We start from the raw sequence: 15,526 nt of genomic DNA, 5'->3' as shown, positions 1-15,526 counted from the left end.
CAAAGCTACTATGGAGCCTCTTCTTCAGTGCAAAAAGCTCACCAACATAACCGAAAGTCGCGACAGAACTGACAACAACCAAGTGGATACCGGTATTTATACTAAAGAGGACCAACCAATAGGAATTCATGGCACAAGACAGCAAACAACCAAACAGCAACCAGCATGTCAATCTCGGGCTCAGAGCAAGGGGGAGAGACAACCAATCAGAAGCCAGGAGACAGAAAGAGTGAGTGACAACAAAGAAACAGAAAAGGCAATTGTAGAAATTGCTTCCAAATATCATGAAAAAAATGGAGTGCTGGAAAAATCATTGACAAGGAAGACATCCCAGAAATCAAGGTCATAAACCGAAGAACATTTACAAATAATTTTTGCAGATGAAAAATCAAAACAGTGACTAGAAGCCAAACAATGCTGAGCGATTGAAGAACAAGCAAGTTCTTTTTGTTTAACTTTATTTTCGTGCTGTTTCAGATGGTGCTTAAGAGCACGTTTAGTCTGTCCAACGTAACCAAGTCCACACTTGCAGGAGATGCTATAAATACCCCAGTTGCTATGGCAATCAATAGGATCCTTCAAGTTTGTAAATTTTATCTTATTTACTGGAGAAAAGGCTATATCAAAATCAAACTTCTTCAAAATCTTTGCAACTTGATGACTAACTTTTGGATAATAAGGCAAAACAATAGTATCGGAAGCATTGGAAGCAGAAATCTTGTCAGAATGAGAGCTTAATTAACTTACTGTAAATCGAATCAATAATGCTAGGAGAATAACCACGATCGACAGCCACTGCTTTAAGATAAGAAAGATCAGCATTTAAAGAATCGGAGGAAGAACAGATGTTCAAAGCATGAAACACAAAAGCCTTGAATGAGGCCAACTTTTGGTTTGGAGGATGAGAAGAACATTTGTGAGGAGGTAGTGTAACAGCAAAAGGCTTATACGGAACACCGAAGTCATAAATTCATGATTACTTTTAGTGATAACTTTAGTTTAACTTGTTTCCCTTACTCGTGTTTATCTTGAGCAGAATACTTTTGTGTTCAGTGGTACTTACTTTCGCATGTCTGAAGGTTTAGCAGTGGGTAATCCTTTGAGTCCTATTTTAAGTAACATTTATATGCACTACTTTGAGGCTAAATGTTTTGAAACCATAACGTTTCCGTTCTAGGTTCGTTATATTGATGATTGCTTTGTTTTGCTTGGCCAAAACCAGGTTGATAATGAACTTATACTTTCTACTCTAAATTCTATTGATCCTTGCATCCAATTCACTATTGAAATGGAAACTGATAGTTCTCTTTCTTTTTTGGATGACTTTATTACTAAAAGTAATAATGAATTTATGACTTCGGTGTTTCGTATAAGCCTTTTGCTGTTACACTACCTCATCACAAATGTTCTTCTCATCCTCCAAACCAAAAGTTGGCCTCATTCAAGGTTTTTGTGTTTCGTGCTTTGAACATCTGTTCTTCCTCCAATTCTTTAAATTCTGATCTTTCTTATCTTAAAGCAGTGGCTTTCGATCGTGGTTATTCTCCTACCATTATTGATTCGATTTATAGTAAGTTAATTAAGCCCTCTCATTCTGACAAGATTTCTGCTTCCAATGCTTCCAATACTATTGTTTTGCCTTATTATCCAAATAGTAGTCATCAAGTTGCAAAGATTTTGAAGAAGTTTGGTATCGATATAGCCTTTTCTCCAGTAAATAAGATAAAATTTACAAACTTGAAGGATCCTATTGATTGCCATAGCAACTGAGGTATTTATAGTATCTCCTGCAAGTGTGGACTTGGTTACATTGGACAGACTATAAGTGCTCTTAAGCACCGTCTAAAACAGCATGAAAATTACGTTAAACATAAAGAACTACAAAATATACAACAATTATATTTAGATAATTAGATTTAGAAATACAACAATTATATTTAGAATATAAAATATGTATATGATTGGGGCCATCCTAACCTGGCAGTGTCATAATGCTGTGAGTAGGATCTGCATAGCCTTCACTATGCTGCCATGTTAGGTTTGCCCCGACTATAGTCTAATAATGAATTTTGAACAAAGTGAATGAAAAATGATGCTAAAAAACTTGCAAATTAATAATTTGCAAGAGGGTTTTGTTGGGTCTAGATCAAAAGTATAATTAATTTCATTTTGCTTTTTAATCAAAATCTTTTAGGAAAGGTCTTTTAAAACTAGAACAAAATTCTTGTTTTAAATTTAATGATAAAGAAATTCACATTCCTTTAGCCCTCCTCTTAGCACTTTCCAAAACATTTTCAAAGCATCATATTTGAAATCTGCTAACGATTTTTTTTTTTATAAATGTGGTATTCTTATCTGATTTGGAGTGCTTCGTCTTAACTCTAAGTGAGCAAGATAATTTACTCCTTGTCAATACTTTAATGTTTCGTCCTTGTCAAGTACTTAAATGCTTCTTTCTTAAATTAAGCTTCTTTAAGTATAAACTGCAGAACTATTTGTTGATAATTGTGGTGTACGGAGTCCTAATGCGAAATTTGACATTTTTACATTTAAATTCTCTGAAAATCTTGAGTAATGTATAGGGCTCAAGTTATTTTTAAGTACTTACAATATCTTAGCAGTGATAAAATAAGATTTGCAATGTACTTATTTTTAAAAATTAATGCATTGAAATATTTTTTCTAGTGACCTCGAACATCGAGACTCTGATCAAGATGACCACTCGTGTTCGTCCATCAAAAGTCCTAGTTTGTCAAGACCTATCAAAAGGTTCAAGTCTCTTGACACCTTAATTCCCCAAAGAGAAGAGTACGGTTTTAGTGGCCTTGCCATGCATGGTGTTGGAACTTTGTTTTCTACCTGTGGTCGTGTGGAAAGTACTTTTAGCCCCGAGAACACCGAAATATCTGGAGACTCGAATCTTAATGAAATTCACCTGTTAAAGAGCGTGGGCATTCAGTCCTGCTTCGGCAGCACAAAATTCAACTCTGCATTCCTGTGTACGAGATCTAACGAAGAAGTTAAATGTAAAATGCTAATTCATTCAAATGACTGTGCCCAAGCAAATGATAACTCAGGAGCATCAATTCCTTGTGATACCAGTAAATGTGATGAAAGTGTTGATGATGTTGACCATTGTAAGTATCCTTTTTTACCATTTGCAAAGTGAGACATTCCGTTGCGAAAATGATTAACTTCACATGCTAAACAATTTTAAAGTAAACGCAGAAGGGGGGGGGGGGGGGGTATTCATTAGAAATGTACCTAACAAGTACTTTATTTTAAGATTAATAAATTTCCTTTTAAGCATTTTACAAAAAATGTCCGTTACACAACCACTGCCAAAATTGTACATTACAATGTCTGTATGGTATTTTTCTTGTGTCTTGAAAATCTTCACTCAAACTTGATAATAATGTTGTTTCTTTATTCCTCAACATAGGAAAAAAAAAACACTTATTTTATGGAGGAGGGAGAAAGAGAAATTAGGCAATAATAAGAAAGTTAATAAAGTTTTCCACTGTTTCCCCCTAGAGTTGACATTTGTATAAAATAATACAAATGATGAGTGCAAAAGATATGCCAGAATTAATTTTGATATTCAAGTTTGTTTCAATTTTCTGTTGTAGATATTGTACCTTCAGGATCATTTGTGGACAAATTGCTTTCACTGCTGTTGAGCCAGTATGGGGACTCTAAAGAAGAAGTGTATTCTTTCCTTCAATTTTATTCATTCCACAGCCTAATGGTGCATAATTTCAGCTCTGTGCTGGATATGAGGTGAGACGTGATATTTTTTACTTCTTTATCTTTACTAATAATAAAGCTCAAAGTCTCTCTGTCTGGATGTCTAGATGTCTGGATGTCTGGATGTCTGTGACACGCATAGCGCCTAGACCGTTCGACCGATTTTCATGAAATTTGGCACAAAGTTAGTTTGTAGCATGGGGGTGTGCACCTCGAAGCGAGTTTTCGGAAATTCGATTTTTTTCTTTTTCTATTTCAATTTTAAGAACATTTCCCGGAGCAAGATTATCATAAGATGGACGAGTAAATTACGAAATTATCATGACGTGGAATGGGAGAGAGAATGAACATAGCCAATTGGCGATAAATTCATCATCCATTATTTGTAAATATACAGGTGAACCAAATGACCTTTAAATTTTCTACTACGGGCAAAGCCGTGCGAGTACCACTAGTTTAAACATAAAATATGTTAGTATTAACTATAGTATATAAATGTATTGGCTCAATTAGCAGAGAACAGTCACTGACCCACTCAGACTACTGATTTCTTCATAGTAATTTGAATAGGTTCATAGTAGTCTCAGAGCAGCAAACTACCAATGATCTTGAATGCCGTTAAATCCTGTTTTGTCTGTTATTTTATTGCATGAATTACTAATAAGTGCCTAATTAGTGCAACTGAAATGTGTGGGCTTTTTTCCTGAGTTTTAATAATTACCCTATGGTTAGTTGCACTATTACGCGTTAATCTTACCATGAATGCAAGGTGGTTAAACTACCATGGAAAAACTCCATCCATTGCAATTAATTGACTTACCATTAGCTTCATTTATTCAACAAGTTGTTAATACCAGGGCTGTAGAGTCGAAAGTAAAATGACTGACTCCAGGAGTTTTAGATCCTTCAACTCGGACTCTGCAGCCTTGGCAGTGTTGCGGACTTGGAGGGAAAATGACAGACTCCGACCCTGAGATTCTTGGAATTCTAAAATCTTCGACTACCAAATCCTAGTTTTTTTACCCTGAAATTAGTCTTAACTCCACTGTCCTGGTTGATACTTTACATTTTTCTTGTCCATTTTCACTGTTGCATGATTTGTTTAAATTTTTTTTTTTTTCAATTATGTGTATCTTAATCAAGTTTTTACGAAGCATCATAGCTAATGTCTACCTTGTACACATATAAATAAGAATATTGTTACAAATTCTGTAAATAGTAATTATTGTAGTAACGTAACCTGTAAATAGTTTCCCGTAATGAATATACAACCCCTATAATATACGACCCCCCTATTTCTTTTTTTGTTCATTGATAAAATTTGATAACGGTCTACTATTTTCATGAAGCGTTTGGAATGTTGTGGAATATTTAAGAGATTTCTTTGGATGTTTATAAAAGCGTCCCGCGTGATAAAAAGTTTAGTTTCGATTGAGAATTCGTACTGAGAGTGTATTAGCTCTGTTTATTGCGAGGCATTTCGCTGTGTTGTTTTCGTATTTGGAAGTAAATACGTGTGTAACCGCTGAGTTTACGTGTTGAGTGATATTTGCTTAATTGCTGATGATTAATTTAGCAGTTGTTAACGATTTCTTCTGTACATAGTGTAAATAAAGCTCCTGTGTTTTTATCAAGAACTGTGTCGTCCTTTCAAGAAAGTAGAAAGTCTCGCCGGATCCGTTACAATATCAAAGATGTTGAAGTACAAGTTGCAAAAATATTGCAGACTAGGGTTTGGAAGCTTCAAAATAATATGTGTTTGGAAAAATCTTTTTAAAATGAAACAGTTTTCATCTTCTGAAGGCTAAGTAACAGTTGAAGTAGAATGATATTGATATTTCCATCTGAGACAGTGAGGAGCAAAGGGATGTAAGTGGACATTTTCAAGTTTTTGAGTAAAACACGGTTAAAGATAACATCCTAGGTAGGCTTTCATTGAGTTGTTTTTCTAATTCATGCTGTATATCAGCAACTACCAGGGCTACTAGTACCAAAGACCATATAGCTTTGCATAAGACTGGACACTTCTGTAGAGATCAATGCTTTCGCGTTTCCTCCCACTTTAAGGAAAGTTAGTTATCATAGAAAACAACTTTACAGGCGAGTTGGCGATTCAATTTTGGCAGAAAAAATGTTTTATACTGTGTGCAGCAATTATTCGCCAAGTTCTGCTACTGTGCATCGTATGCCGTGATCAGGTCCCTTTCTTTTCTCTTCTGGCAAAGGGTGGTAATTACATGGGTATTTAAGCCTTAGAGAGGGTCATCAGGAAAAAAAAAGCAAATACAGGAAAAAAAAATGGAACACAGGGGAAGTTTGTTGTATCAATAACAAGCTGTTTACGAAAATGCAAAGAGTAAAACTAAGATCTCCTTGATTTATTTTTTTGCTATTTAATTTATTGTTATTTGCTTTTTTTATTGCATATTTATTTTTATTAAATTCATTTACTTCATATTTATTTATTTTTGAAGCGAGTGCCGAAATGTATTTTCATTTTTGTTACAAAACTTATAAGTTTTATTTTTCTAATCACATTTTGTAACTTAATACATGACGGCAAGTCATGTATTAAATTGCGATTAAGTTACAATTACGATCAAGGTGAGAAAGTAGCAGAATGAAAAATATGTAAACATAATGTATTTAAGTTGAGGAAAAAGGGTTTGAGCAAAACGTGGGCTTATAATCTGTCGACGGTTTGGGAAGGGTCATGACCTTCCCCTTGTATACCCCGGTTCAATACCAAATATTAATCTCGTGAATAACAAAATAATTTAAAAATAGACTAGCTAAGTATTTTGTATTCAGTTCAGACAAAATTATCGACGAAACTAAAATATTATTAATGCATATTTTTTCATTTTTCGCTAATATTTTAGGTATTTTTATGTATATTTTTTAGAACATATTAATGATTTTTTTTAATGCATATAACACGACTTACTTCATAAGCTTCTTGTGCTTACTATTAAGAAATCATGTTCTATCGCGTGCTTTATCATTCTAACTGATTTCTAAGTATAGCTGGAGAACATTGTTTTAAACAATAATTATTTCTGAAATCTGCAGTTACTTACAGTTCTTTATTTTCCTTCTGTTTATGTTTAATTCCTTACATTCAGTCGAATCGCATTTCAGATCTTTAATCGACAACCAGGGGCAGCAAATAGGGGGTGCAAGAGGGGGCGGTTGCACCCCCAAAAATTTTCCGCAGAAGGATACAAAATAGGTAGAGGACAAATATATTTGCAGTGTTTTTAAACTGTATTTCCTTTTCTTTCATCCTCTTTCTTTTTCAAGGAGTCTGTGACAAGGAAAGCAAGCTGAATCCCCCCCCCCCCATTTTGTTTTCTTCTCTAAAATTCCGTCTACCATTAAATGCTTTGTGTTGGCTATCTCCCTCGTCAGTTGTCGTGTATCGGCTGACGCCTTTTTGAGATGACACAACAGGACCAAAGAGATCACTGCTTGACAGGGTAACCCCTTCAAAACTGGTTTTGGTAAACTATGCATAGAATTTTCTTTGTTCTTTACTCAGGGTTGCCAAGGGGTTTTCCCCCTGAATAAACAGGGGGAAAATTTTAGAATGGGATTTCTTTAGGGGGATAAAAGTTTTAGGGGTAAATTTAGGGGCTCAAATTTTAGGGTTTTATCAGATAAAAATGTTTTTCTTTAATCTTTAAAAATGCTAATGTTCGATTATTTCATTTATTTTTTTACTTTTTTGAGCCATAATAACCTTTGGTTTTGATCACAAATGACATAAAAATGATAAAAATGCCTTTTCTCACTCAGCAACGAAAAATAGGAATGGTCGCGTGCAGTCGCAGATACAAGGGGAGGGGGGTGGTCATATGGGTCATGACCCCCCCAAACCCGTGTAAATATTTGAACGTTTGCTAAAAAAATTAAATTGTCGAAACCATAAGAAAAAGTGAATATTTTTTTTGAATTCAACTTCTTTATGGCATTTCATGAAAGGATGGGTAAAATGGTGGGGGACGGATCATGGGAGTCATGACCCCCCCCCCCCCCCAATCTGCGACAATACTTTGTAATCTGTTATTATAAGGTTCATTGCATTTGAGTAATGAAAATGACGGCTTGAAAAGGAAAAAAAATAAAACCTGGTCAAAACCACAAGAAAGAGTAATAAAATTTTTTTGATTTCTTTTTTTTTTTTTGGGGGGGGGGGTATTACATGGCACTTTTCTATTTATATGTAGACAGTGAAATGAGAGTCTATTCTTCACGGCGCTGCCTTTGGGCACCAGTGAAATAAAAATGAAGTGTCTGCCGTCCCGTCCGATTCTTTTTTGTTGTGATTTTTAGATAGCTTCGTTTTTGTCCCTACTGAGTTTATTTTTGTATGAGCTGTTAATAGTTAGTTTAAACTAGTGTTTTGGCACTAGGGTCGGGCAAAAAATGTAAAATTTCAGTATCGTGTTTGCTCAAAACCAAGTTATACAAGGGTTCCTGTCCCATCGTTTTAGATGGAAACTGAGCTGAAAAAAGCCGGATTTTTTTTAGAAAATGGACCACCTCTAACAAAAACAATGAAGTGTTCGGGTGACAAAACATTGTTGTTTTTTTTTGATAAGTTGAAATAAAGCTGAAGAACCCAAAACCGACGAAAACATATCCGGAGTTCTTGTATCAGACTTAGAGACTGCAACGTTTTCATTCGCCTCTGATTTTTCTACAATTTAAAGGATTGGGGTGAGTATTCATCAGTTTTCAAGTTATGTTCGGAAAATATTTAATTTTAAAGAAGATTTTCACTGAATTTTTTAACTGGTGGTTAGTATCCCCGTCTTTTCTCCCTACTTTTTCTTAGAATTCTTAGTGTTGTAACCTCTACGCCAATTCCAAGAATCTCCAGTTCAACTTGGCGACCAAAACTCTTAATGTCAGTTTTTTTTGAAGCCACCAGTTTTCATTCTATTTACACTTGTTTTCCTTGCCATACGTAAAAACCGGTCCTCGAGTGTCCAATCTTGACTAGTATTCTATTATCTTTGCTAGTACCATCTCTTACCCCAAGACAGAGGAGAGGATCACCTACCATGTGTACTGGTTGTCTCCAAATTTTTATTTTTGCCACTGACATCCCTTTGCTTCTCACTGCCTCATTTGATCTAATGTCTCTGTGCATAGTTAAATGTTTTACTTGTGCAACATGTTCAGAAGTTTATAACATGCATAACTTGGGAGTGAATTTTTGAAGCTTATCCGATGTAAATTTCTATCAGATCCATTGAATGTATCACATTTAAAAAAAAAAAGACCTTTAGGGTTAAGAGTTTTTATTTTATTAAGAGTTTTTTTTTCCCCCCAATAGAATTCACTTAATTGAAAAGATGGTGCTGAAGTATATAGTGCAGGATCTAGGTTTGGATTGTGTTTTGAAGCGTCTGAGAGACATCTATTTCTTTCTGGATGAAGGTTTTTGTCAGTCTCTTTGTTTACAGTTATTTGATTTGGTGAGTATTTTGGTAATTTTGGATTTTGGTAAAGTGTTGGGATTTTTTTTAATTTATATTATTATTATCATTATTTTGATAATGGAGAAGAAGTTTCTGCATGCTCTTTAGACAGGAGGCCATTTCTTTTGGAAAGCATTTACAATCATTTTGAGAAATAGTACTCATATTTTTTTACAATAATGAAATCATAACTGATGTTTTCGCAGCAAAATCAAACCTAGTTTAAGTACAAATTTTGTTCATTAGAAATTTTGAGTTCTTTTCTCTTTTGAAGCTCATTATGTTTTGAAGCTGTCTGGAAAGAGAATTCAACATCAAATAACAAGAATACAGCTTTTATGTGGAAAAACTTTAAAATGTGCGGGCATTTTGTCTTTCCTTACTAAAATCCATCAATTCCAGGGATGCCATGAGGAGATTTAGAATCAATCCCCAGGACTGTTGGTTTATTTCATATTGCCATTTCTAGTATGCTAATCTGTATGTTATATGTAAGGAGTGTTATGATCCAACTCCCACCCACAGCAGAAAATTGTAGCTTTGCTAGTGATACATGCCAATTGAAAATTGAATCTTCGGTTTTCATTATGATCCTTATACCATTCAGATGTTTTAACTGTTTCATACATTTATAAGTGTATATACATATATAAATGTCTTTTTAAAAATCTTTCTCAGGTTACCACCTGTAGAACTCCGTCCCAGTTTGCAAATTGGGCTCATCTGAATGAATTGCTCTCCAATGCCGTATCCATGTCATCCAATGGGAATGAAAATTTTGTCGATTCCATCAGTATCAATATTGTTTCTATTCCAGAAAACATGCCTTTGAGTCGTACGTAATAGTCATCTGTTGTTTCTATTTTGTTCACATCATCATTGTATTCTGTGTGTGTCATTTGTCAATTTTAAGTTTCAGAAAGAAAATTGCAATTTTTTTCCAATTATGTTTCCCATATTCATAATTTTAGAATACATAGTTTTTTAATTGCCATTGCTTGAAGGTATTGAATTTTTTTTATTAAATGGATCTTATACTGTTGATTTTCTTAGAAAAAAGTTTTTCGTTCTGTTTACTTTTGAATTTTTAAATTGTTTTGAAAATGTAAAAGTGATAATGTGTGATTTCCTGCAGGAGGAGAATTTTTGAAATTGTTCTATGTTCAGTTTGAGGTAAGCTAATTTTTTTTTCTGTTTGAATTTTTGTTTAACTGCCTCATAATGTATGTATGCCTGCACACTTTTAGAGGTTAAAATTATAAACAATGGTTATAAAATTTATATAAAATGGAATCACATTAATTTTCAATTGAATTTGCAAAAAATGTCTGAAAGCACACATAATTGAAGACTAGCTCCTTTTATTATGAATGAGTTAAAAGTGAACAAAAAAACCCTCTTTGCTATGTGTATGGTGAAGTCTCAATCTCTAGTTTTAAAAATTTATTTTATTTGTTGCAACAGGACTTTTGTTATAATGCAATTATTTGTTATCGAGCAATGTAATGGGCAAGTAAATGGGGACTAAATTTATTTTGCCGAATCGGATATTTTTTCATAGGTATTTGTTATGATGGGATTTTCCTGTAAATGCACTGTAATTCTTAGAAATTAATTAATTTTTCTATATATTTTTTATTATTCATAACAACACATTTTATTTTGGAAATAAATGGATGCATTTTTAATGATTTTCAAGAATATGTAATCACTCATTTTTGATGCTGTATATTCCCCAAATCGCATAATCTACATATGTAACGGGAGTTTAGTGCATCAAATGCAAACAGGCATGACAGGCACAAATTTCAAAATAATTAGTGCAGTATGCTTCATTACAGTATAACTCCATCTTTTGAAAATTTCATCCTTCGAGGTATGTGCTATCTTCTTTCAGGTGTCCTGGCCTCTGAATATTATCGTTCACAGTGCATGCATCAAGCAGTACATGAATATTTTATCAATGCTGCTCGAAATCGAATACTTGTGTTGGCTCCTCGGAAAGTGTTGGAAGCTGTTAATGGAAAAAGGTTACCAAATTTTTCTATTTATTTTATTTGTGATTATTGTTAATTTTTTTTTTTTTTTTGAGAAATCACGATTGCTTATTGCTTTCATTTGACTGTTTTGATGTGCTATCATTTTATTTTCCCGCCAGCACCCTCTGCAGCATCACCATCAACCGGCCTCACGATGCTCCTCCTATAGCGAAAGCCGTCGCCAGGTTACGTCAATATCCTACACACACGCACATACATACACAACTACACACGCACACACAAATACATACCCCTACATACACACACACAAACACACACACACACACTCAAACACATACATACACACACGCATACATACAGGCACCTGCACATACATACAGACACCTACACATACGCACACACCTACACACAACTACCCACACACTCATCACACTCATACCTGCACACACACAAACACACATGCCTACACACACATACACATACCCCCTACACACAAACACGCATACCCCCCACACAGGGCTGTCCAAAGCTCTGACAGCGCCCGGGGTGGAAGTTTCCTGGCGCCCCCCCCTCTTATACACACAGAAAAATCAAGTTAGTTATAGTTATAACATCAGTGCATAATACATACTTGAATTTTTTACATATTAATGAACAGAACAATCGGAGGGCTATGCATAATCCAATTAAAACACAAACAATTAGTCTGTTTCTAATATTTGTGAAGCATTAATGCCCCAAAAATGTTTCGAAAAATAGAAATGTTACAAATCCAAATATTTATCTAGTAAAATGCTATCCCACTAGATAAAAAACAAACAATTAAAACAGAATTGGTTATTTATATTGATCAAACTAAGAACACGAATAAATAAGTTGCTGATTATGAATAGAAAATGTATTTATCAAAGTAAATTACATCAAAATTAAATTTTGATCTGGACTCATCCAATGACTCTTTTCAAGAGTTTTTTGGTTTTACTTGTACCAACTTAATACCAACTTTCCTATATGTAATAAACAAAGATGCAATTCTTTTGCATCAAATATTTGTAAGTTTTAGGGAGAAGCCCACAAATACTCAACAACATCGAAATTCGCTCAGAATTCAGTTTTTGGAGCTCTAACTTAGAAAAATCACTTCCCCTAATATTACAAAATATGGCCTTACAAATTGCGTTTTAAGACTTGAGTTGAAGAACATATTCGTGCAAGGGTCCCCATGCCGCCTTTCTTAATATCACAAACAACGGGTTTTTTAAACAACACTTACAAAAAATTTAAGTGGAATAGTCCCTGAATGTAAAACATTGCTTAAATGTTTTGAACCATAATTTTGAACAATTTTCCTGGGAGATGCTCCAGATTCTCCTATTCATAAAATCTTCAAAGTTTGTCTAAAGTTGCGTTTTTGAAACTTCAATTTCAAGAACTTGCAGGGGGAGAAGGAATTGATTTCAATCTATTTAAAAAAACAATCGTTCGGAAACAGTTTCTGAGCTCCCTCCCTTACCCTAACGTCAATAAATTTGGCCTGCAATTGCGTTTTTAAGGCTAAAATTGCGTTTTTAAAACTAGAAGCTTCAAAATTTTGTCCGGACACCTTTTGACCTTTTTACTTATCAGATCAAAAAAAAAAAAAAAAAAGTTTTTTGTTTTTCCAAAGTGCCCCCATAAAACTTTTTTCTGTTTACGTCACTGCACGCAGGAGAAGAATTCAAGCAAACTTGATGAGAACTAGACAAAGGAGAAGTTCCTTTTTTATTCTAAACAATTATATTCTCAGAAATTGTATCTGCTTCAATAATACTAAGGAAACCAATGTTTTGGAGACTTAGGAGTGTTTTCGTGCCCTAGGAAAAATAGAGAATTATTGCAATGATTCTCTATTTTGTGTGTCTATGACTGTGTATCTAAGATACACAAAATGAGGGCCCTTAATTTTATACAATCGGGGCATTTTATACGATAAGGAGCCCCTCATTTCATGTGAATGTAGTCTTGTTCCGTCAAAACGAGGGGCGCCTTGCGGCGCCCCCTCATTTCGTGGTCCCCGGGGCGATTGCCCCGCTCGCCCCCCTCCTTGGGATGGCCCTGCCCCCACACACACATAAACACACATGCCTACATACACACACGCACTCGTGATTGCGAAAAACATAATTTGAATTCAAGAGGTCAAAATTCAAATTAATTTTTTTTTACAAATTATTTGCACTTGCATGTGGTTGCCCCTCTCCCCCGCCACAAACAAGTGCCCCCCACAATGCCACAATAAGAACGAAATTGCAGTCTCTGGATGTGAAAACTAGGTTGTCTGGTATATTGCATGCAGTTCTGTCATAGCCCTGGCTTAGAGGCCGTAACTTACTGCTAATTACCCAAGCTTTGGCTTCAATTCACGAGTTGAACCGCACCATGCTGTGGACACTGGCTGGTGAGATAAATTTCCTTTATCTACCAGTTTGTTGGCATGCTCAGCTTCAATGAGAGGACATGTGCCTCCAGCTCAGTTATTCACTACTCCAGACTGATGAGTTTTAATAAGAACGAAACTGCTGCCTCTAGGTATGACAACCAGGCTGTCTGGTATATTGCATGTAGTTCTGCCTCAGCCTTGGCTTAGGGGCGGTAACTTATTGCTAAAGTCACCTTTATCTTTACCTATGCAAAATACAGGGTCCATTATAAAAGTAATGAGCATTTACTGGCAAAATTTGTTTATTGGTCGTAATTTGTACAAATGTTCAATATTCTTCAAAACACATTCCTCCTGCATCAATACACTTGCGGAGACGTGTTAGCCACGCCTGAAAGGCACCCTGAAACTCCTTGAAGGGAATGCCTCTCAGGAACGTTGTAACATGGTGTTGGATGTTTTCCACGGTTTCCCAATGTTTTCCTTTCATCTTTCTCTTGAGTCGCGGAAACAAAAAGAAGTCACATGGAGCTAAGTCGGGACTGTAAGGGGGTGAGGGATCACCGGGGTGTTGCTCCGGGCCAGGAAATTGGTAATGATGAAGGCTTTGTGACTTGAAATGCAATCGTCCTTGAAGGCTTCTTGCAACATCTGGAATGTTTCGGTTGCATTTTTTCCAAGCCTCACGCAAAACTTTACGGCGTTTCGTTGTTTAAGCGAACGCTCCATTGTGTCATGTTACAAAAGTTGAAAACACACTTCAAGCGGAGGCACGTATCTCCTCTCAGACTGCTCGAACTCAACTGACGACCGGATGCATTGAAAGGGCATGTCCCCCACCACATTTTCCAGCCAGTTTTACCGTGCTGCCATCTATCGTCGCATCACAATAACATTATGCTCATTACTTTCATAATGGACCCTGTATATGCTCCATGACAAGTCAGTATGGACTTGTGAATCTTTTGTGGGCATATTTAAGAGATTATTCCTGCTGGGTTTATTTTCAAAGTGATGTTTGATGTGTTTTCTGCCATCCTACTGTGAATTTGCTCCTGGTGTCTAATGATTTCTAAATTTTTTATAACATTTCTATTTTTCTTGTCTGTAATGATTGCTGTACTTTGCAGAAGTTTTATTATTGGATCAAAAGATGCTGTGAATAGGATTGCGTTTTTACCAGTAAAAACCACTAAAAATCTAGGAAAATACTAATAGTATTAGCCCTTTTTTATTTGCTGACAGGCAGTGATTTATTATTTTTACTAGTAAGTCTGTACATAACTCATACTATAACTTACTATTATGCGTGATTTTGTATGAATATATTATTACATATTAGCAAATAACCATTGGACCAAGGCAAGTAATTTAGACGACAGTTATCTCATGAGTTTCGAATGCAGTAAAAAAATTTCGAAGTAAAAGGGAAGAGAAGGGGACAAGTTTTGTATTACAAAAAACTTAAATTGATAATTTCACTACACAAAATTTGTATTTTCCTGCAGACTGTTAAGACACAGATTTAGATGGGTAAATTCATGTTTTGTCTTTTGTTTTAAAAAGTTAGCTCAGAAGGGAAAAAATGGATTGCATTTATTTTACATGAATGAGCTGAAAGATCATAGTCTTTAAAAATTAATTATTTGAATAAAATTACCGGAAAAATAAATATTTTTTACCCATGAAAAGCTGTACAATAATGTATTTATTATGAGTTAATATAATAATTATTCAAAATATGTATTATCAAGTTATAAGAACAATTGTTTTGTTTTTGCCAAAATATGGAAAAAAATTTCATTTATATTCTTAATTGTTAAAAATCATAGGTACAAAAATGTTTTTAAATCACTCCCCCCAACCCCCCC

At 34.9% G+C, this 15,526-nt stretch overlaps 1 protein-coding gene across 1 annotated transcript in view; it reads left to right on the top strand.

Annotated features, from left to right (window-relative positions):
* The window catches only part of LOC129224157 (gamma-tubulin complex component 6-like), a 107,180-nt gene that overhangs the window by 76,999 nt on the left and 14,655 nt on the right, over positions 1 to 15,526 (top strand). Inside the window, exons 16-21 of the mRNA XM_054858573.1 lie at positions 2,686 to 3,137; positions 3,630 to 3,780; positions 9,092 to 9,233; positions 9,915 to 10,071; positions 10,372 to 10,409; positions 11,134 to 11,266. Coding sequence (XP_054714548.1) covers positions 2,686 to 3,137; positions 3,630 to 3,780; positions 9,092 to 9,233; positions 9,915 to 10,071; positions 10,372 to 10,409; positions 11,134 to 11,266 — 1,073 coding nt within the window. The remainder of the gene's footprint in view (positions 1 to 2,685; positions 3,138 to 3,629; positions 3,781 to 9,091; positions 9,234 to 9,914; positions 10,072 to 10,371; positions 10,410 to 11,133; positions 11,267 to 15,526) is intronic.

Source organism: Uloborus diversus, chromosome 6 (genome assembly GCF_026930045.1).
Source record: "Uloborus diversus isolate 005 chromosome 6, Udiv.v.3.1, whole genome shotgun sequence".
Lineage (NCBI taxonomy): Eukaryota > Metazoa > Arthropoda > Arachnida > Araneae > Uloboridae > Uloborus > Uloborus diversus.
Note: the sequence above shows the minus strand (reverse complement) of the source record. Positions and strands in the feature narration are given on the sequence as shown.